Genomic DNA, 23,821 nt, shown 5'->3' on the forward strand with positions numbered 1-23,821 from the left:
CACATGATTTTTGATGCATGCAGTACTTTTAGAATGTAGAGCTGGACCCTAGCTAAATAAACATTTGAAATACTTGTACACAAGGCATTCTACCTTACAGATTTGGAATCCTGTTTAGCCAGCAGTGGTCAGCATGCCTAGCCGATAGTGGTGTTTAAAAAATCAATAACAAGTCTCCTGCTACTGATTGGACAATTATTACATAAATTAAACTTGGCTTTCTCTCTTCCTTGTAGCCAAGCTGCCATTGGTGAATTGCTCATTAGAATCTGATGAGGCTTACATTGTGTTGTCTCTGTCCTATTCTCGTGGCCTGCTGTGATTACTGGAAGCTAATATACTGTATAGCATGGTACTATAGTGGTACTCAAATATGTGTCAAATGTTATGGTGGGTATGAAGGTCTGTCTTGAACTCTGTTTTATAGAAAAACTGTCTTTAAAGCCACAAAAGTTAATGACTGTATGCAAAACACAGCACAAGCTGTTACATACCTATGCACAAATGTAGAGAAAATGGTCTGCCACAGTCAGGTTTAGAAACAAGCAAGCTTCAATTCAAATAATTGGCAACAAAACCGCAAAGATTCGCATGATGCCTCCAACACATTTCTCACTTCCATGCTTACTCATGGGCCTTGTGTGTCAAGGCATTCTGTAATTAACTGCTGCATTTTGCGTAATGTAAATAGGTTTCTTGTTTTCAGGACCTGGCTGGGACTGATATTTTCTATACATTGGAACCGTGCAGCAGTCAGGTAAAGACTGTGGTCTCTAGTTCATATAAAAAAGGAAGTGTTGGGGAACTTATACAGCAATATTTTTCTCCATGTAGTTTTGTAGCACAATACTATTGCCATGTCATATATTTTCTCCAATAAACACCAGGAGCCACCAAATCTAGTGTATCCTAACTTAATTCAAAAATGTTTAAGCATTTTACTCACATTAAACAATGCCGATGTAGGTGTCTTGGTAACCTCTAAAAATGCCTCTCTATTGCATTAGCACATATATGGTACAGGGTGTGCTAGAGCTAAAACCAAAAATTAGGTCAGGATTTGTATACTCTGTGCCTGGGTTTAGTGGTCTTTTGGGGCAAACTAAAGATGCCAAGACTGGAGCATATTCTGGTCCTGACCCAGTGGTGTGGAAATGAGTGAAGCCTTTGTGTGAACACAACACCCAGGTAAGTACCATTGCAAGAATGTGTTCATATTTCTTTCTTTAAAGGTTTACTTTGATCAATTAGTTTGATTGTTTGTTTTTTTTTAATCTTTTTTTTTTTTTCCTCACTCTTTCTATGTTCACGGTTATCACAGAATTCTAAGACCCCAGTGTGAAATTTTCCATTCCTTGGCTTAGTAAAATTACGCAGTGTTTTCAGGGGTTTCCCTTTCTTATATAAGAGTAAATCTTTTGGGGCAAATAACTTATTTGAAAGTTGATAAATTGGCTTCCGACAAAATGTAATTCTGCCTCTTGTATTGTAAGGTATACACAAATATGTAGCAGGTATGTGTACCATTAAACAGATTTCATTACATACTGCTGCAGAAATCTGTCCCATGCATGATTAGACATATGAATTGCTTCTTCTGAAAAACAAGTTCTTAAACTGTCACAGAAAATGACGTTTGTTATGAAAAGGTTTTCAGAAATGATGTGAATGTCTCATCAGCAATGTGGCACCAAGCCAACTGAAAGGAGATCCTGATCTAAGCACTCATTCTCCTTCCCTTGTACAGTCCTGACCAAACATTTTGACAATCACACAACCACAACCACTTGCCCTCCAGAGGATTTCTCCCCCCCCCCCCATTTAATGACCAGGCCTTTTTTTGCTATTTGGCTCTGCACTATTTCAACTGGTAATTGTGTGGTCATGCAATGCTTTACCCAAATGAAATTTCCTTTTAACACAAATAGAGCTTTTCCGGTGGTATTTGATCACCTGTGCGCTTTTTATTTTTTGCGCTATAAACAAGAAAAGACCAAACATTTTGAAAAAACCCTATTTTTTTTTATTTCTGGCTATAAAAAATATATAGTAAACTTAAAGTTAGTCATACATTTAGGCTGAGATGTATTCTGCTCCATGTTTTGGGTAAAAAATCCTGATAAGTGTATATTGATTGCTTTGTGTGAAAGTTATAGCATCTACAAACTATGGTATAGATAATGGAATGTACACAGCTTTTACTTTCTGACTGCCTATCACATTTCTTGAGGTGCTAAAATACCAGGACAGAACAAACACCCCCAAATGACCCCTTTTTGGAAAGTGACACCCTAAGCTATCTGTTGAGAGGTATATGGAGTCCATGGAAGATTTTTTTTTTTTTTTTTTTTTTTTTTCCCCACAGGTTTTTGGGAATTGACAAACTTTTTTTTTTTTTTTTTTTTTACACAAAGTTGTCACTTAAATGATATATTGCTCACACAAGCCATGGGCATATGTGGAATTACACCCCAAAATACATTCTGCTACTTCTACAGAGTATGGGGATACCACATTTTTGGGAGCCTAGCCACATACAGGAGCCTGAAATCCAAGGACCACTTTAAAAGCCTGAAGGTGCGTTACTTCCTCATTTCACTTCCTCAATACCTATCACAGTTTTTTGAAGGCCCTGAAATACCAGGATGGCACCAAACCCCCCAAATGACCCCTTTTTGTGAAGTAGACACACCGAGGAATTTAAAAAGAGGCATGGTGAGTGTTTTACAGATATCATTTTTTTTCTCACAAGGTTTCGAAATTTAAAAAAAGAAAAAATGTTTTTTTGTTTCGGTCTTTATTTTCCAAAAACTTATGGCAACAAACGAGATCTGAAAAATACTCACAATGCTTCTTATCAAATTCCTTGGGGTGTCTACTTTCCAAAAAAAGGTCATTTGGGGGGGTTTGGTGCTATCTTGGCATTTCAGGGCCTCCAAAACTGTGATCGGTAGTCAGGAAGTGTTATAAGGAAATAAAGCCCTTTTAAAAGCCTGGAGGTGCTTATTGGGTTTTGGGGTCCTGTACTTGGCTAGACTGTCAAAAAGTCTCTTACATGTGGTATGCCCAGCATTAGAAGTTTATGCCACACATCATTCACTCTTCTAAACACCTGAAGACCAAGCCTTTTCTGACACTTTTTGTTCACATGAAAAAAAAAATCAGTATTTTTTGCTAGGAAATTACTTTGCTTTAAAAAATATATATAATGTCTGGGGGTTCAGACACCCTAGTGAATACAATGGTGGGTGCTGCAATTTTTTATGTCACGTAGTATTCGTGCAGCAATTGTGTTTTTTGTTTTTTTTTTTTTGTTTTTTTTAACACAAATTTTGAAAAAAAATAATTTTTTTTTAAATTATAATGCACAAAAACACAATATATTGGCCAATTGTTTGGCAACTCATAAAATATGATGCTATGCTGAGTACATAAGTACCAAGCATGACATGCTTTAAAACTGCGCATGCCCCATGCAATGGCTACAAACTGCATATGTTTTTAATATCCATAGGAAACGCTTTAAAAGGCTTTACAAGCTACCATTTTAGATTTATAGAGTAGGTCTAGTGCTAGAATTACTCCCCTTGATCTGCCATTCATGGCGATACCTCACATGCATGGCCCAACGGATGTTTACATACTTTGATTTTTTTTTTTTAGTTATTTGTACACTATCGGTACACTTTTTTTTTTTTTTTTTTAATCACTTTTAATGCTCTCACAGGGAATTCAAATATCCCCTTTAACTTCAATGGGCATTGTCATTTAATCTTTTTTGAGAAATCTGGGGTCTATCAAACTCTAGATATCTCCTCTGTCCTTACATCATCTAATCTCATCAAGATCGGCGTGATCAGATGCTTTCCCAGTTTACAAATGGCGCTGTTTATATCCTGCAAAACTGAAGTGATGAAATGCTCGTAGCTTCTGATTTCTTAGACTATAGAGATGATTGGCACCATTCCGGTCTCCATTCATCTCTATGGTCAGCTGGCCGAAACACCGGCTGCATTCTGAGGTTCCCCCGATGGCACAGGACTGCCCAGGAAGGCAGCGGGGGAGAGGGGGGCATCTTCTCCTGCTGCTTGTAAAAGCAATCCTACAGCTAATTAGCCACTAGGATTACTTTACAAAATGAGGCATCATCCTGGTATAACCACGCAAGTCCTGTGATGTACGAGTACGTCGCTGGTCCTTCTTGGGTGTATATGCTATGTTCTCTTTTTTTTTTTTTTTTTTTTCTTCTTTATGCAGCCTGTGGGCTGAATGAAAAAGAGAATACATTTTTGCCAGAAAAAGTGTGTGGTATGCCTACCAATAGAATATACCTCCCTGCATCCACCCACTTCTAATGGTGGGCACATATGAAATGTGCTAACAAATATTATAAAATATATATGCCGAAGCATAGGGGCCATCCACCCATTGGCCACCCCACGCCCCCATGCTTCAGCAGGGGATAGCCTGCAATGAAGTAGGCCAATGAGGAGAGAGTTGCAATAATCAAGGTGAGATATAACAAGGGAGTGAATAAGTTGTTTAGTGGTTTCCGAGGTTAGGAACGGGTGCATCTTAGAGATGTTGCGGAGGTGAAGTCTACACGATTTGGACAGTGATTTGGATTTGGGGGTGAAAGGACAGATGGGAGTCTAGGAGTACACCTAGTACCTTGGCATGTGGGGAGGGAATGATGATTGTGTTATTGATCTTGATGGAGAAGTCAGGGAAGAGGGCACGGGCTGGGGGAATACGATGAGCTCCGTTTTGGAAAGATTGAGTTTGAGGAAGTGGAGTGACATCCATGCTGATATGCAGTGGTGTATTTTGGTTTTGTGCTGCCCTAGGCAAGACTAAAATTGGGCATCCTCTGCATCTAAATCTGTCGCACCCCTTCCTGTTTAAGATCCACCCCTTCATCTGTAAACCCCACCTTTTCCTATTTAGGCTCTGCCTCTTCCAATTAGAGCTCTGCCCACTGACGATGGGGCGCTATTTTTCCCACTGACATCAATAATGGGGCACTATTCCTCCCACTGACACCAATGATGGGGTACTATTACTTCCACACTGACACCAGTGATGAGGCACTATTCCTCCCACACTGACACCAATGATGGGGCACTATTCCTCCCACACTGACACCAATGATGGGGCACTATTCCTCCCACACTGACACCAATGATGGGGCACTATTCCTCCCACACTGACACCAATGATGGGGCACTATTCCTCCCACACTGACACCAATGATGGGGCACTATTCCTCCCACACTGACACCAATGATGGGGCACTATTCCTCCCACACTGACACCAATGATGGGGCACTATTCCTCCCACACTGACACCAATGATGGGGCACTATTCCTCCCACACTGACACCAATGATGGGGCACTATTCCTCCCACACTGACACCAATGATGGGGCACTATTCCTCCCACACTGACACCAATGATGGGGCACTATTCCTCCCACACTGACACCAATGATGGGGCACTATTCCTCCCACACTGACACCAGTGATGGGGCACTATTCCTCCCACACTGACACCAGTGATGGGGCACTATTCCTCCCACACTGACACCAGTGATGGGGCACTATTCCTCCCACACTGACACCAGTGATGGGGCACTATTGCTTCCACACTGACACCAGTGATGGGGCACTATTCCTCCCACACTGACACCAGTGATGGGGCACTATTCCTCCCACACTGACACCAGTGATGGGGCACTATTCCTCCCACACTGACACCAATGATGGGGCACTATTCCTCCCACACTGACACCAATGATGGGGCACTATTCCTCCCACACTGACACCAATGATGGGGCACTATTCCTCCCACACTGACACCAATGATGGGGCACTATTCCTCCCACACTGACACCAATGATGGGGCACTATTCCTCCCACACTGACACCAATGATGGGGCACTATTCCTCCCACACTGTCACCAATGATGGGGTACTATTGCTTCCACACTGGCACTAATGATGGGGCATTTCCTCCCATTGACACCAATGATGGGGCACTATTCCTCCCACTGACACCAATCAGAGAGAGGAGGGAGGGGGGGGGGATAGAGAGAGAAATAGAGGGGGAGAGAGAGAAATAGAGGGGGGGGGAGAGGAGGGAGATGGGGAGATAGGGGAGGTGACTGGAGGCACATATAGAGAAATGCACGGCCCTCTATGTGCCGCCCGGCCCCCTCTCCAGCCGGCTCCATAGCTGACAGGTTCTCTGTCTCCTCGCTGCCGAGCACACACACGAAGCTGCCCCAGCATGCCCCCCTGGCCAAGCAGAGCCTTTTGCAGTGACAGCACTGGTCCCTTCTGCCTGGGGGTGGTGCCGCCCCCCTCAAAAGTGCTGCCCAAGGCAGATGCCTTGTTTGCCTCGCGGCAGATACGCCCCTGCCGATATGTCGCTTATTAGGTTAGTAATGCAAGAGGAGACTGAAGGGGTGAGGGGTAGAAAGAGATTTGTGTGTCATCCGCATAGAGATGGTACTTAAAGCCATGGGAGTTTATCAAGTGACCAAGGGAGGAGGTGTAGATGGAGAAGAGAAGGGGTCCAAGGACATATCCTTGAGGCACCCCTACAGAAAGGAGTGAAGAGGAGTTATAGGTAACGCTGAAGGAGCGCTGCGATAGGTGTATTTACAAACCGTTGGGGGAAGCCCCGCCGATTAGGTCGCACAGTGCCAAATGTCTAAATAGTGGCACGCTTAAATAAAAATTGTCCACATATAAGTGGTACCCCATATGGAAAAAGGGGGACACCAAGTCCCATACTATCTTGCCACTCCTCCCCATGTAGTCTGGGCATCCCGGGGGTTGCACAAGACTGTCTCTTCCCTCGTAAATCCGAAACTTATATGTATAGCCTGTTGCTCCCTCACAGGTCTTATACACCTTGACCCCATATCTGCCACACTTGCTGGGGAGAAATTGTTCGAATGCAAGGCGGCCAGAAAAATTAAGCCCACCGCAGTCACGCTACAAGTCGCTGACCGCCGCCATTACTAGTTTTTTTTAGCAGACATGTAGTAGAATACATTTTGGCCTCAATTTGACAAAAAATTTTTTTTTTATGGGACAAAGAGTGAAAAAAAATCTCAAAATTGTGCTTTTTTTTTCTTTTTTTTTTTTTCTTTTTTTTTTTATAGCGAAAAAAATAAATAAAATGCGCAGGCTATCACATTCCCCCGAAAGAAAGCTCTATTCGTGGGGGAAAAAGGACATACATTCATTTGGGTGCAGTGGTTGCATGACCGCGCAATTGTCAGTTAAAGTAAAGGAGCGCCATAACGCAAAAAATGGCCTGGTCAGGAATGGGGGTAAATTCTCAGGAGGACAAGTGGTTAAAGAATATGTAATCCCAACATTTCATACTACTGACATGTGCCTGCTGTACCATGTACATATATGTACAAGTATCCTGTTCTCTTTATATTGCTTCCTTTGTGTGAAATCCCAGGTGTTCCTGCCAATCCCTCTGCTTTTCTATTACAAACTGACCACACTAAGCAGGAGAGTATGGTGTGCTCAGTTCTTTAGCTCTGCTGGAAACTCAGCCTGCTCTCCTCCAATGATTAGACTTGTCCTGACATGCCCCCCTACACAATCATTCACTGGGAAGATCACTGGGTTTATGCAGCTGAGAACAGATGGAATGTGATCACTTATAAATAAGTGTTTGTATAATGTTTGATTTTGTTTTTTAATTCTATACAGCATATTTCTATTTTAAACTAAATGGGTTGTTTTACAAGGTGAGGGTTTGCATATACTTTAATTTTATAGACCTACAATAAAGTAGAACTGAATAACCAGATTCACCTCCTTAGATTTTAGTGTGGTTCATGGCAAAGTTCTATTGCACACACTGAACATAGTAAGATTCATTCATTCCTACTATAAACAGACATTGTTACTGCAAATATTTCTCCAGATCATGGGAAGTAATCAAAATATGAAATGCCAGTTGAAAAATGTTTGTCCATTGGTTAAGGTCATTCTTTTACATACTCTAGCTCATGTTTATCTCTTATAGATGGGGTATGGCTGAAGTTTATATTTAGCTTGTATGTGTCGGGTTTTGTTTTTTTTCTGTTTGCTGCTTTAGATGTTCTGTTGACCTTTTGACCAGATTACAAATAGTTCTCTTTGCAAGGACAACTGGTGAGAAGGACAGCAGAGGTGACATGGTTCGCTGTATGCAGTATGAATGTTTTAGGTTGTCTGTGCACCAGCTTCGGGAAAACTGCATTAGTGTTTTAGAATGTAACTGTTTTTTTAATGCATTCAACAGACAATATGATCTTCAGATGAAAAATGCCAGATCTAAGCATTGTTCATGAAATGAAGTTAGGTTTATATGTATAGAACATAGTATATAGACATTTTTAATTATGTAGTTAAAATCATTGGCTGCTATGCTTGTTCAGTGTCTTCAAAAGTGAGAAGTGATCCTCCAGTTTATGGTAAGGATGGCAGGCAATGAGAAATGTGCCCATGAACTGCTTACTGCTGGGGCTTACTATGGCTGTTCTTCCAGTATCAGATGACATGCAGTCGGGCCTCAAATAGAGTTCAAGGACTAATTATTTTTGTGTAGGGGGAAAATAAATCTGCTGTTGAGTGTTCATAAACATTTTCAAACTCATTGGAAAGCAACTGCATCGTCAAAAAAAATTGTTACAGCGGAGTTCCACTCACTCTGTAAAAAAAAAAATGTCGGCAGCTACAAAAACTGTAGCTGCTGACTTTTAAAAAACAGCCACTCACCTGTCCCACAATCCCATGGTGCCCCCACTGCAGCCCTTTTCACCGGCCATCCTGTATTCCAGGCGCCGGCATCTTCAGTGTTGGCACTCAGCTGTGACAGCTTGCGGCTTCACAGCCGGTGCCCACTGCGCATGCGCGAGTAGTACTGCGCTTCCTGAATGGCCCCATCTGTCGCGGCTCCCACAAGACTACGGGGAGGGAGGGTAGGAGGAAAACTTCCGCTTCCAATCACCTAGGTGATCACAACGGAAGTGGGAGCGGGTACCTGTCAATTTCGGGTACCCGCTCCATAAAGATGCCAATCCTTTATGGGGAGTGGGGGACCAATATTTAAAGCTGAACTTCCCCTTTTGGGTGGAACTCCGCTTTAAGAGAAGTATGGTGTTTGTTAAATCATACTTGCCTGGGTGGGTGCAGCATCAATTCTAAGGGTGAGAACTGAGCGGTCAGACACCGCTGACCTCTCAGTTCTCCCTGCCTCTCTGAGCAGAGATCTATGACTGTCAGTGTGGATTCACACGTGTGGTGTGGTTTGAAACTGTTTTTACAGCTAATTGACACAGTAGTTCAACGGTTCAGTTCAGATCAGGTTCAGGACAGGATTTTAACATGTTCACAACTGATAACGTGCAGTTTAGAAATGGTTCCCATAGAAGTCAATAGCCTGTAATCCGCACCTAGACCAGACTGCACTGATAAGAAATCGGACAGGACTCTTTTTATCTGCACTGCCAGTGCACTGGACATATGTGGACAGGCACCATAGAAAGCAATGTTATTTTATGTGTCATGTGGATTGGATGCGGTTCAAAGCACCTCCGATCCACATCTATGTGAACCACCACCACTGTCTGCTGTAACCTCCCACCACCAGTGGTCACTGGTGTGCTGGTCTGTTGGAGAGGGTGGTAATGGCTTGCTCAGGCTCTGGGTGGCTTGCTGAGAGGCTGAGCCAGGTGTCGGTCCAGCCATGTAAACTTGGGATCTTTGGCACAACTGGGATCTTTCACCAGCCTGGACTGGCTGAGTGACGTCAGTCGACAGTGGACTTTAACCCGCTGTTGGCAGAAAACAGGTCACAGGAGTGCAGAACAAACTGAACTCCTGTGAGATCCATAGGAGAAGTACAGCCAAAAGAGCTTTGGCTGTACTTCTCCTTTAATGTTTAATTCCACTTAGTACTTTTTTGTAAAGTTTTTATTTAGCGTATACAAGAGCTTTTATGGCACACCAAACCACCAAGACCTGTGGACTGGTATTGTGTGCACCAGAAAGTAGACACTGTGGAACCAAAAAATTGAAATTAGAAGTCTCACACTAGTTGTTGCAGGCAGATAACTTGGGCTTAGCACAATGGCATTCAGTGTCACCTTAGGCTACTTTAACACTGAGGGGTTTTTGAAGCGTTTTTGCGTTTAAAAAAAAAAGCATCTTGAAAGTTTTAAGAAAAACACTTCCCTATGTATGTGAATGTATATCTATGTATGTTTTTATGTTTTCTATGTTTGCGCTTGCATTGCGGTGTAAACACTCTTGTTTGCAGCATCTTTGGGGCATGTTTGGGTAGTTAGCAAAAAAAACGCCCCAAAACACCTCTCCCCTTTGAAATCAATGGAAAGCGCCTCAAAAACTCCTCTGAGAAGCATTTTTGGTGCAGTGTTTGTCACGTGTCCTTTTATAAACGCTCAGCGCGGCAAAACTGCGGTGAAACCGCCTATGCATTTTTGCTGCGTTTTTTTTTTTTTTTTTTTTTTTTTTGCAGCGGATCAGTGTGAAAGTAGCCTTATTGATGTGCCACAGTAGGTTTTTATTTGCCACCTGTTTTCCACTGGCAACAGTAAAAACAGAACAGAGCTTATAGTAGCCCTTTACCACTCAACTAAGTGTCTTGTTCCTGGCTGTATATTTATCGGGGAGACTTCCTTTTTGGTTACCACCGTCACTGGAAAAAGAAATAGGATCCTACCCATCAGTGACCAAAATGACAACCACCCCCCTCCAGATTTTAACCCTTACCGACAGATTTGGTTGGAGTTAGACTTTTAATTACACTGAGGGGCAGTCCCCACATAACAATGCAAAACAACATAAAGGTGTGATCGCTTTGAATAATATTATAAGACCTCATGTACTCAGCTGTGTTAAAATGCTCATATCTGAGCTGGATATTTCTGCAGGCCCGAAGGCAGACAAACGTGGCTGTGACGGAAGCGTAGGCAGGACAGAATACACACGGAGGATAAGCACACAAAGTTTTATTGAAATGGGAGAGACACTCAATCAGGGTAGGAAGGTAGCGTCCGGCTACCCAAAAAGGGGGGAAGAGTGCAATCGGTTATAATCCAGCCCACGATAGGACGATTCGGGTAGCAATGGCCCGAGCACTCGGGGGGGGGGGGGGTTAGCTACGATAATCTAGACACGCAATAGGCAGTCCGAGCAAGTATTAATCCAAGTGGGCAGTTTCGGCAAGGATAATAGATTCAATGGGGCAGTCCAGGCAGGGAAAGTATGGGTGCATTCAGTGGGGCAGTCCAGACAGGGCAATATATGGATTCAAGGGGGCAGTTCAGGCAGGAGAATATGAGCACTCACGATTTAGGCAGGGTTAACTTCCCAGAGGCACACAGCAGTCAGGAGACAGGGACCCGTGCAGCACTCCACTTTCCAGGGACACAGCGGTCAGCAGACAGGAACAGCTTTCCAGGGACAAACAGCAGTCGGCAGACACTCAGCTGTGGGGTCTGGCCTCGGCTCAGACCTCCAAACAGCGGACAGGAACAGCTTTCCAGGGACAAACCGCAGTCAGCAGACAGGGATCGCTTTCCAGGGACAACCAGCGATCAGCAGACAGGGACCCTCACGGTACTCAGCCTTCCAGGGACAACCAGCGATCAGCAGACAGACTCACTGGGACTCAGCGGGATCTTGGCTGTGGGGTCTGGCCTCAGTTCAGACCTCACACAGCGCTTCTATCTAGAGCAAGGGACCAACAGGGAAGCCGGGTCCTGGCTGTGGGGTCTGGCCACAGCTCGGACCCCACACAGCGCTTCCCTCAAGAGCAGGGGACCAACAGAGGGCTGGGTCCTGCTTTGGTCGTCTTATGCCGGAGCAGGACGCTTCCTGGTTGCCCCGGCAACGGCCGGACCAGCGTCGGGTTGCCGGGGCAACAAGGCACTCCCCCCTCTCTCTGGCCACGCTCAGGGAGCACGGCCTTTGTCTCCGGCGGGCGCAAGGCACGGAAAGCCTCATGCCCACGCTGTGCCCGCCGGGGGGGGGGGGGCACGCAGAGACACACCGGAGGCCTGCGCTGTGCAAGCCCAGCGGGATGCCCAAATCCTCGGCTTTGCAGAGGAGAAGTGCTAACCGCAACACAGGGGGCGTTTCCTTCCATCCTGCACAGCCTTTGATGTAGGCTTGTGCAGGACTTTAGGAATCTGCAAGGGGAAGGGAGGGGGGAGGATCAAAGGGGAGCGAGGGGGAGCCGCTGCCATCTGTGAACTGAGGGGAGGGGGGTGGAAGGAAGAGCAAGCAAGGGAGGAGACCATGACAGTGGCAGATAAAGCGTAAAAATGCTTGTTTTGGCACATAATTATAGGCTTACAGATGTATGTGTTGAATGTAAACTCATATTACTGGCCAGAAGAATATTGTGAATATAATATACCGATGAATTATTCAAATACTAAATGCCTTATATACGTGGCTACATAGGCTAACATAGAATTGAGTTAAAGGCATAACAATACATTTTAAAATGCCTGTAAAAACGGCTTTTTATGCCCAAGTACATGGGGCCCATGTGTCCCTGCACATCCCAGTATTAAATTGCTGGCTGAAACCTTGAGAGCAGGGGTGCTCAGCCTGTGACCTGCAGAGACCTCTGATCTGGCTCTCTCAACCTCAAACTGGATGCAGGAGTTTTGGTGCACTTTCAAAAAATGCGCCATACCCGCAGGATATAATAGATGTCTGCGGCAAAGCACAGCTAACCCACATGAAAGCTGCCGGTGAACTGCGCTGCACCCCCGGTGCTGGTAAACCACAACTCATCAGTGTGATAACCACCTTATAGGGAGCTCAGGAATATAAGGGCTTGTTTGCATTTGTGGTTTGGGGGGGGGGCAGTAAAAACCCATTGCTGAGAACTGTTTATAACCCCCTTCCCCCATAACAACTGGTGTAGTGTTGGTTTGCAATGGTGACTCCACCCCATGCTCAAGGCCTTCCTTTCACATTCTTTTACACTTGGACAGGAGGTGTGGCATGTACAGGAACTGATCCTCCATTTTCCTCCTGCAACTGCTGAAAGCCGGCTTCTCCTTTCCTTCCCATCAACAATCAGTGGCTGCAGGATGAAAATGTTAATTTATTCTATTCAAAGTTTAAAAAAAAAAGTTTAAATTCTGACCAATTTAATTTCATTGTGGCCCATGACTGGTTACCAAATCACTTAAGTGGCCTTTGCTCTTTGAATGCTTGAGCACCCCTGTTTATAGCCACAGCAACTGAAGATCGCAAGGTTGCTTGTGTCCGTTTTTAGCTTTTGTGTACTAAAGTCGTCATGTGCCAGATCCCAGCAAGCTTCCTTGCATAGGCAAAGCAGCAGAACGAACAATCTTCTAATAAACATCCTCTGAAGCAAATGGACTGGGTGGGGCTGTCTCAATTGACTTCCAGGAGGTATTTGTGTTATTTGCCTATGGGTTACAGTAGGTGTCAGCGCTCTGAGTTTGCCATTTGTTAAGAGACATTTTGTAGTAATTGGAGTCTCTTTGTAGCTCTGAAAGATCCTCTTGGGATCGTTTCCTTTCACCTGTATCCCTTCCCTGGCAAACTAGCTCCTGAAGCCTCATGTTGTTCTGTTAGTGGTAATGCAAGTCTTTAGTTATTAGATTCAGTTGCTCAGTTGTGCTTATAATGTCTTGCTTTTTTCCTTTTAAATGTCACTGGGGTGACAATACCTAGGAAACAAAGTTTTTTTTCTTTAATAAATCCTGAAGTGTAAAGACAACATGATAGTATCTTTTGTGTACAGTTCAGTTGTTCTATATGACACAAAGTAACATTTGAGTATCATCTGAGTTTTTTTTATAGTTCAGCCAGTACATAGCTGTAGCAAAGTAGTACTGAACAGGTGCAGCCTGTGAGCAATGCACCACTCCTGAATTCTTTTCCCTTTATTTTTATACATATTTTTATCTTTACTGTGCAAGAGCGTAGTTTTGACATTTCTACCTTTCTTTATATGTGCACATTCTGTCACAATCTTGCTCAACAGCCAAACCTAGATTCCAGGTGCATGTCCTAGTCATTGAATGTTGTGTACAGACAGCATGTCCCTCCTCCTTTTCCTCACCCTCCTATGCCTGCTCTGGCAGTAGTTTCTGGGTGGGTCAATGTCATTAGCTGTAGTTATTTTTAAAGTCCTAAGAGGTGAGGTTTATCGTGCAAAGACAGAAAGAGGGCGTTTGTTTGTAGATCTGACATCAAAAGTGTACCTTTCTGCCTACTGACTGCAGCAGGTAATCTTTGCAGCGTCATTTGGCTACACAGATTAGAGCCAGGCTATTCCTGTTCATGAATTATTACAGTTCATCTTTCATGCATATTTTCCTATCTCTTGTTTTCCTCGTGGACTTTGGAGTTTTGGACTTCGATAAGGAATTTTGATTTCAAGCAGCACAGCTAAGCAATCCTTTTTTTCTCCACTTGCCTTCACAGGATAATATTAATGTTTTCTTGCGGGCGTGCGAAAAACTTGGACTAAAAGAAGCACAGCTTTTTCATCCCGGAGATCTTCAGGATCTATCAAATCGAGTTACTGTCAAGTAAGTTGGAGCCAATGAGATCAAATAATACTGCTTTGTCTTTAATTGCTTTCGACTGTGTACTGTATTAATAATATGGTGGACTGTCAGATGTACAGCAAATAGGCTATGCTAGTGCGGTTTTAAATTGAGCAAGTGTTGTGCTAGTGTAAAGTAGTAAAGCAAGTCTGACCTGTATTACACTTGTATATATGTTCCGGCTAACTTGGAAGCACAGCATGATACATTTAATTAACACAGTTTTAGCCTGTCATTCATGTTAACTACATATATTTAAAATGGAGAACTAGCCCATGTGAGCAGCATATATATTATACAAGGTGCTAAGGTGACTTTTTGAGCATGTAGCTTTAATCACTGTAGTTCAAATCGATGAAATTAAACGTAAATGCACAGTGGAGATATGTAAGCAAAAGGCCTGCAAAATCTAAATTGTCAGCATGCTGCACCACTGTCTAGTTGCTTTGCCAGCAACATTTCCCCAATTGCACTGCACAGGCCTTGCGATTGATTAAAAAAAAGTGACTGTTGGGTGTTTTTACGATGCCATTTTTATTTCTGCTATATCCATTTTGTGGTATAATTTTAAAAATATGGTCTTAGGTTTAGTGTACACAAGCTTAAGATGCAAGTCAAATGTGTCATGCATTCAGGTAATTTAGTTGGAAAATGGCTGTATTCTATTCAGTGTCTACTATGTTTACATTGCACTCCCATTGACTTGCATAGAGAAATCAAATTATGCATGGCAAAAACAAAAATAAATGAAAGTGAACACTTGTTCCATATAAAACAATTCAATTCTGGGTTTCCAAGCTTTAAAAATATTTTCACACATTTTCAATATGCCTATTTTCACTAAGCCTAACAGTGTTCTGCAAACTCCTTCCAAAAGCAGTTGTGTTAAAAGATATGGCTTGCATGATCAAAAACACCGTATCCGCTCTGTCCTTGTACCTTGTATACTATGTTGGTTGCTCCTTGATCATAGGATGCAAATTGTACTACTTTTTCAGAAGTAGTTCCATTAATAGTTCTGGCTCAAATTTCAGCCCATTCCTGCTGAATCTGGCAAAATTTGAGCTGTGTACCATCTGATTGGCAGACTTTGAAAAACCAGAGATGGATGGAAAATTGTCTGCTGAACAGTGACTTCATCCCATCAGATGTAGTCAGTTTTTTATGTATTCAGACAGCCACAGGTGCAGTGGCTGTCTAAATATAATAGCCGGCAGGGTAGATTCCTCCTTCCACACTATTTAACGTGGATATGGGAATCAAATGATTTCTATTCTTCGATGTGATAGAAGTACCGTACTAATGTTTACGGCTGGGCCTCCTTTGTGTTAAGGGTTGATACAAATATTTAATGTAGGCATAATTATGTGAAATATTGTGATGTCATTTTACATGATTTTGGTAGCTAAGGAGACCACAAAAAAAATGAAACTCAATATCAAGCCTGTTCTCAGAATAGTTTGAAAATGATTACAGTTGTGGGAATGTCAACTTGATGTAAAAGATGAGCCATATTTTATTCAGTTCATGATTCTACAATGGTTTATAAGATATCTTAAAGGGGTTAATACAGACAAATTTCTCAGTGAGAATTACAGATGGTGAGAGATCCGCCTACCTTCGAACCTTCTAGATACTACCAGGTTCTTCTGTGCAACTTGGTTCATATGGAGCATACGTGATTTCCATTTCCTTATCTTTTCTCCATACTAAATGGGAAGTTTGGTTTCTGCTGAAAGAGAGCTTTCCTAGAAAGTTGGAAATATTGTCTGGAAGATCTCTGAGAGCTTCTGACAGTAATACACACCTCATAGGGAAGCCTAACACAGTCATGTAGTTGTCCACAGATTCTTAATTAAGACCATTTATGACCACATTCAAATTTGAGCTCATACTATAGCAACCTGGCTGCTGTTACTGTACTTTACATTTCTCATATAGCATTTCGTATTCCTTTTTGCGTAGGCTAAAGTGCTATTCTGTAACTGGCTATATTTTAGATTACTGAAGATATAAAATGACTTATGTGCTTCTGCTCTAGAGTATAATTATGATTCCTAAGAGAACTACGTGTTTTGGCAGGTTAGATAATAGGCATGCATTCAATATGTTGCATTTTCACAGTTGACGTTGGTAGTAAGGAAGCATCCTAAAGTGTTGATTCAGAATTTAGGAGTTCCTAACTGCAGACATTTTGTTTAATTTTTTTTAATGATCTTTTATTTGTAGTGATGGGAGTTTTATTTAGAATTTAAGCAAGACACACCTGCATTATACTGAACACAAGTAGTTTTCAGTCCATTGAATGGAAGAATATTCAAAAATTCTTGTCGCACAGAGGTGTTTTCTTTTCAGCACCTCTGTTGTCTTATATTCAACATCCTCTGTGTTGAATATAAGACGACAACCTCCACTTTCTTTTGTTACTTTTTGAGTAAAGAAAAGTAAAACTCTAAAGTACTAAATGTTCACTGTTCTCAACATTGGATGAAGATCATAATGTGTACATTTAAAATGTGTTGATTATGCCACCTTTCTATCAGAACCAGCATAACCTTTTTCAGCAGTTTGAGCTACAGTAGCTATTCTGTTGGATTGGACTAAATGGTTCAGCCTTTGCTCCCCACATGCTTCAGTGAACCTTGTTCACCCATGACCCAGTTGTCGGTTCCCAGGTTTTTCTATCCTTGGACCACTTTTGGTAGGTCCTGATAAATGCAGACCAGGATTATTCCACAGGAGCAGCAGTTTTGGAAAGGCTCAAAATCGGTTGTGTAGCCCAGCCTTTCCCAACCAGGGTGCCTTGAGGTTTCTTCAGGGGTGCCTTGGCAAAAGGTCTAAAAATTTCCCAAAACTTGTATACAAGCCAGCAGGTGGAACAAGCCTGCCTTTTACCTACACAAAGCCATAGGTTTTCATTGTGCACCATTACCACCTTCTAGCAGCTGGTGTCCGTACAACCAATGACATCTTCAGTTGATAGGGAGTATGCAAGCGGCCTGCACAGCATCCTAATTTGACACTCCCCTGCTCCTTTCTGTCAGTGCTGGGGTCACATTAGCTCAGTGATGGAGAAAAAATTGAGGGAGCAGAGAAACACTGGAATACTACTCAGTACCAGTGTGCATAAGTGTATTTGCTTTGGAAGAATAAATCACCTCTAATGTTGGGTGTCCTACATGTGTGGATGTTGCTGCGTTATATATAAAACTATTAGAATAGTTTTTCCACATTATAGAATGGGGTGCCCTTTTAAAATTATGGACCATCTAGAGGCACCCCATTTTAAAATTTCTGCTTTCAACACATCAACTTGGGGACATCAAGTTCACTTGTTGCCCAATATATCCCACCTACTTTCGAATGTCCTTGTCATGAGATAATCAATGGTGTTCAATTTACCTGTGAGTGGTCATAGTGCTATGGCTGATTGATGTATAAAATATGGCTGAACACACGGTGATGAGGTTTTATTGTGACGCTTAAACGAGGCAAAAGCTCATCTTCCTCAGGGACAATGATGAAGTAAAACATAAAAACTCCCATCATTACCACCCACATGTGATGACATCATTGAGTGCAAAGGTCAAAGATCCAGCTAAAATGGTGGGCAACTGTCCAAATTCAGAGCACAGAAAATCACCAAGATGGTACATAAAAAATGTATACGCCTCCTTCCACTAACTCTGAAGTTTATTATGACTTCTACCAATACCAAAAAAGAAATAATAGAAATATATTACATTGTAGCACCATAAGGTTTGTTTGACTTGCAAAGTCAGAGTATACAGTCAAAAAAACGTCAATTTACAAGTGCTACAATAAAAAAAATCTTTACTAAGAATAACCTTTTTAAAAGTGGTTTTGAAGGCTTGATTTTTTTTTTCTTTAAAATAACAAACCCATCATACTTCCCTGCTCTGTATAATGGTTTTGCTGTTTAACAATCTGTACTTTGATTGTTTCGGCAATGGACAATGTAATTCAACAAAATATTTTGCAACGTTAGTGTTTTAGTTCTAATATTTGAATTCCTCATGCACACAGGACGTTTTTACAGCTGCTCCTAGGGGTGTTTTTTTTTTTTTCCTGCTTCCAAAGCCCCTCCATGTTAACCTGTGTCCATACACACACAGACTTTTAGCAGCTTTTAGTGGCAGGAGAGTGTAGAGGCAGGAAACAAAAAACAAACCACTGCCAGTGCGTCTGGGAGCAGAAGCGTTTTGGCAGAAAAAAACGCTTTATGCTTGTAAACGCAGCTAAACGTGTTTAACGCTAGTTGTGTTTAGCAGTTCTGCGTTTATTTCAATGGCCAGAAAAAAGTATTATTCTGGCCAATGAAATTAATACCCAAACGCTTAATGCCTGGAAATGCTCCTAAATGCTTGTAAAAGCGTTAGACACTTTTACAAGCATCAGGTATTTTTTTTTCAGCAAAAACGCTGCTGCCAAGGCGAAAACCTTTTGAGGAGAGTTTTAAAAAGTCCTTTGTGCTCACTCCTACCAACAGTCTAGTTCAAAACATGATGCAGATTCACTCTCTAAGTAATACAGAGCTGTTCGTGGTAAAGAAACAAAATCAATATACTAATAAGTTTGAACTTCAGTTTTTATTATGACTATAGTTCAGTCTGTCAGCTAGCTATGTGAAATAGTTTGTGTGCATTGAAATAGAATTTAATGGTTACATAATATCTATCAGGTTGGCCATTGCACTTTTTTTTTTTTTTTGTCTTTGGTCAACCACTAGCAGCAACAGCGTTGGATATAAATAGATAGGACCTTAGATATTTTCAGAAATGACACAGACATTTTTCTAATGACAGACCAACCAGATGTCTGTGTCCATCACTGAAGTGTCTGCTCCATATGTTCTGCTTGCATTTTTTAAGTTGAATTGTTTTTAATCATGTTTTGAAATTGTTTTAGTATGTTTTCAGCCCATCTACTATACTTTCGTCTTAATCACATATTCTCCAGAGAAATTACACAAAATGGCTTAATGAAGTTGTTACTTATTCATTTTGTTCAATTTTCTAACTTCTTCTAGTTTGTGACCAGTGCCATCTGTTTTGCCTTTAAAAAGGCGATGTGTTAAACATTTTAAGTAAATGTAAACCAGGATATAAACTAAATAATTTGGCAGTTTATATGTCTCTTCGGTAGTGTTACCCTTCCTACAGCATGCCCCTCCCAGCCCCGGTATTTGGGATACTAGGAAATGAAAAAATGTAAGTGGGTGCATTGAATGGCAAAATGCACCCCAGAAGCCCTCCGAGTGTTTTTTGTGGGTTTTTTTTTTTGGGGGGGAATGGTTTTTCATCTCACTTATATTTGATGAACGTTAATCAAATGTTCTGTAAATGCCACAGGCATGTTTATGGCACGTTACCATAGACTTAAATGGAAGAAGTTAACAAACTTCAACTCCTCCCGGACTCAACGTGTAACTTCATTTTTGTCGCACAGGATGATAGTGATACAAACATTTATCAAATGTGAACAGCTCTGTCTGCTGTCCATATTCATTTTTGGCTGCTTTCCAAGGCGTTCAAGGAAATGCAAAAACACTTGTTTCTAATGCCAGTGTGAACAAGGCCTTCAAGCAGAACTCTAGGCAGATATAAAAGAAACAAAGTAACACAGATTTTTAATCTGTAATACATCAAAGTTTGGTTTAAAAGGCTTTTTAAAAAATCAGCAGAAGTTAATGCAAAGTGTTGCTTATGCTGATGATCCACCCCCCACCCCTGCCGCCATAATCTTCTGGTGCTTCAGTGTCGCATATACTCAAGTGTCTGCTATGCCTGCCCTTTATGACCCCCCCCCATTCCAGAAGCTGTACTATAGCATCTGTAAATGTAAAATGATCTATGAATGGAGGAGGGGTGAATGAATGAAAGGTCCACCACATCCATTCATAGACAGTTTTCACTTATAGAAGCTATAGTATAGCTTCTGTGAATGAAAAAGGGCAGAAAAGGCAGGCATAGTCTGCACTCTTGATGAGCGCATGACAGGTCCCTCGTCTCTATTACCCCACGGTACTGGAAGATTACAATGGTGGTGGAAGATTTCAACTAATTATTAGCTATCAGCATGAGGGACAATTTGCATTGCTAGTAATGTCCTTGTACTTATTTAAAAAAATAAAGCTTGTTTGACTAAAGTAATGTATTTTTTAAATGCAAGCCATGTAAGTACCTGACTCTGACCTACAAGGAACCAACTGGGTCATGTGCTGGCAAGAAACATGCGGATTAAAAGAAAGCAGAGTGACATATGGGAGCTCATCACACTGCTGTTTCTCATTTCACTGTCCAGGCTTGGGAGGGTCTAGGACAACCTGGTCTAAAAGTAAGCTGGTTAAATGGATCTGGTCATCAGACTGAGGACATCTAGCAGAGTAAATAGTACTTTGGGTCAAATCTCTTAATTGAAGCTGAATATTGCAGCATAAACTTTATTTTATATTTGGCTGTTATTTTATGTTGGTTTTTGGATGACATTACGTTGTAAGATTGTTACATTACCAGAACAGTTTGCACTGCTACTGTTCTAGTTATACTTTCCTTGCTATGCCAGAGAGAGAACACACAACTACTGTACATCATACAACACATAATCAGCATACTACGGTTTCTGCTAGGACTAGGCTGTCTTAACATTTTAGCATTTACAGAATACTAAAAATTTTCAGTTTTTGGCTATAAAGGCAATCATTTAACAAATTAGTTTACACCAGGGGTGCCCAACTTGTGGGCCAAAACTGCTATGAATACGGCTCAACACAATCCTAAACTAAAAAATGTTTTGTTTTTTTTTTATTTTTTCTTAATAAACATGCGTTTACACTTGGTGAACACACGCGGCAAAAATAAAATTTTACAGGGTCTCTTTACTGAGCTTTTATAAATGTTCTCTTTCCAAAGAATAATCTCCCACTATTGACAATCACCTATATTTGTGAGCAACTATTTTTAAGGCTGAAGCTCACTAAAGGCAACAGTACAAAATATCTGATTAGCACCATGAGAATTCATTGAAAATTGCTACTACATCCTTCGACCCAGTTATTGATGCATTAGTTTGTCAAAAACAGTGTTAAATATTGCACTAGTTGTATGGCCTCTTTTACTTTTATAATATATTTTAAAAGATTTAAGTGTTTTTTACTCAGGTACATTATCTATATCGGTGATCGTTAACTTATGTGCCTGAATTTTTTTCTACTCATTTGCTGTCCTTATTAGTGTGTTTTGTCTGTGGTCCGAGACGATTCCGCTTCTTCCAATGTGGCCCAGGAAAGTCAAAAGGTTGAACATCTCTGGTTTACATAGATGATTTTTTTTTTCAGGCATGTCACAATTTGAAGGTTATCTAGATGTTTCTTTTTTCTGTTGACTTTTAGTTTTTTTCGGTTTACAAAATATTTTTTTTTAATACCCAATTGTATAAAAGCTTTTTTACAGTTTATGGTTTATCATAAACGGTATTTATGACACTTTTTGCAAAGAATTTGAAGTCTGTCTTTTGGCTGACTGCTGATTAGTAAAGATGTTGTCATCTTTATTAGCAGAGTGGGAGGAGGTGTGTCCCTTCTCTGACTTAATCATTTTTTTTTAGTACAACAGCTGCTAGCTGATGTTCTGTTTTGACTAGCGTTCCACCTATTGAATTATGCGAATAGTTTATAATCCAATCATACATTTTCTTGAGTGTATATAGGTACCGTTTGAGGTGTCACATTCAAACCGGTCTGCTAAAAAAAGAACAGAAGGGGATCCATTCCCCTGTTTCTAGGCAGATCAGTGGGCAGTTGAGTGTAAACAGACAGCTGATCCGTTTACATCTTTACATATGACCATTCATAGAATTGAGCGGGCTCTGTCTGTGGACCTGTTGTTTGCCTGCTCTGCTTTGCATGGGATCAGCGGGCTTCCACCCCTTGTGAAGGGGGCCTAACTGAGCTACTCTTAGCAAACAGGAGTTTGGCCACCAACAAGAGCCATCTGTGAGCGGAGATTTTTGTTTTGTACTTGGTGTCCTACTCCTGCAGGTTGTTGCATTATGAACCTTCAGTTTGGAGTTCAAGATCTACACTGTGTCCCTCAACAAATACCAAGAAAAGGATTTTATGGTAAGTTTTTAAAAAAATGTTTTCAGTATTTTTTGGCATTAAAGGCTGGTTCACGCCACAATATCTGCATTACAGGTGCTTTTTGCCACATGCGTTTACACGTGTTTCTGATTTGTTCTCAGTGCAGTCCTTTTTTCCTATTTTGATACTTAAAATCTCAGGACAGTGTGCTTTTTGGTTCATTTACATGCGTTTTGCTGTATTCTACATGCGTTCTATACAGAAAAAATGCAGCAGGCTTTACTTTTGTGCACTGGAACTGACTGCAGTGGTGTGAACTAGGACCATTGGAATACATGGAGAACACTGCGCATGCTTTTTTGGTGCACATTAAAAAAAAAAAGCACTAGATTGCATCTGGTATGAACCAGCCGCAAGTCTCGCTGTATACAGTTGTCTTAAGCAAATATTTTTTCTGAATTTCTGTCAGTCATATATAGAATATTAGACGTGTTTTTACTAGATTGTCCTGCAGTATCATTATATAAAGGGAAATTTGAAAGCCCTGTTTTTCTTGTTTGCAAAGCTTCCCTGTGAAAAGCTGTGGAAACACAGGGCATTATATAATTCCTATACCTTCTTAGCTGGATGTTTGGCCCCAGTTGTAATGTGACACCAGCAGCACTTCTGTGGGAATATGAGCTAAAAGGTTTTGAACTGTGAGATCTGTATGTGATGAAATTATGTACCTCTGATTAGAACAGGATCAAATAATCTTAGATGTGCTGCTACAGTCATCACCTTTTCATAGCCGGTCATGCAGAGTAAAATGCTGCCATACTTTGATAAATAACCTCTGAGAAATGTGGGAATTGCAATACTGCAAGAACTTTGAAAAAAACAGTAGCTGCATTTTGCAGGAAAGGCTTGAAAATTCAGTAGCGACTGTATAAAAATAAACCTGTGGTAGAGTCTCAGGAAAAGGGACAGTCCGTCTTTAAAGAGTAACTCCACTTTTGTTGAGAAAAAAATGCATTCTCCTCTTGGTGATCTACTGTATGTACATTGGAAGGATTTTAACAAACTTGACTGCAGAGTC

At 41.4% G+C, this 23,821-nt stretch overlaps 1 protein-coding gene across 12 annotated transcripts in view; it reads left to right on the forward strand.

Moving 5' to 3' along the window:
- LMO7 (LIM domain 7) overlaps nt 1-23,821 on the forward strand; it is a 230,400-nt gene that overhangs the window by 105,806 nt on the left and 100,773 nt on the right. For all 12 annotated transcript variants that reach the window (XM_089680371.1, XM_089680372.1, XM_089680374.1 and 9 more), the window contains exon 5: nt 14,518-14,624. In XM_089680371.1, the coding sequence (XP_089536497.1) occupies nt 14,518-14,624 (107 nt within the window). The remainder of the gene's footprint in view (nt 1-14,517; nt 14,625-23,821) is intronic.

Source organism: Staurois parvus, unplaced genomic scaffold (genome assembly GCF_062004578.1).
Source record: "Staurois parvus isolate SC_StPar_1 unplaced genomic scaffold, SC_StPar_1.0 ptg000243l, whole genome shotgun sequence".
Lineage (NCBI taxonomy): Eukaryota > Metazoa > Chordata > Amphibia > Anura > Ranidae > Staurois > Staurois parvus.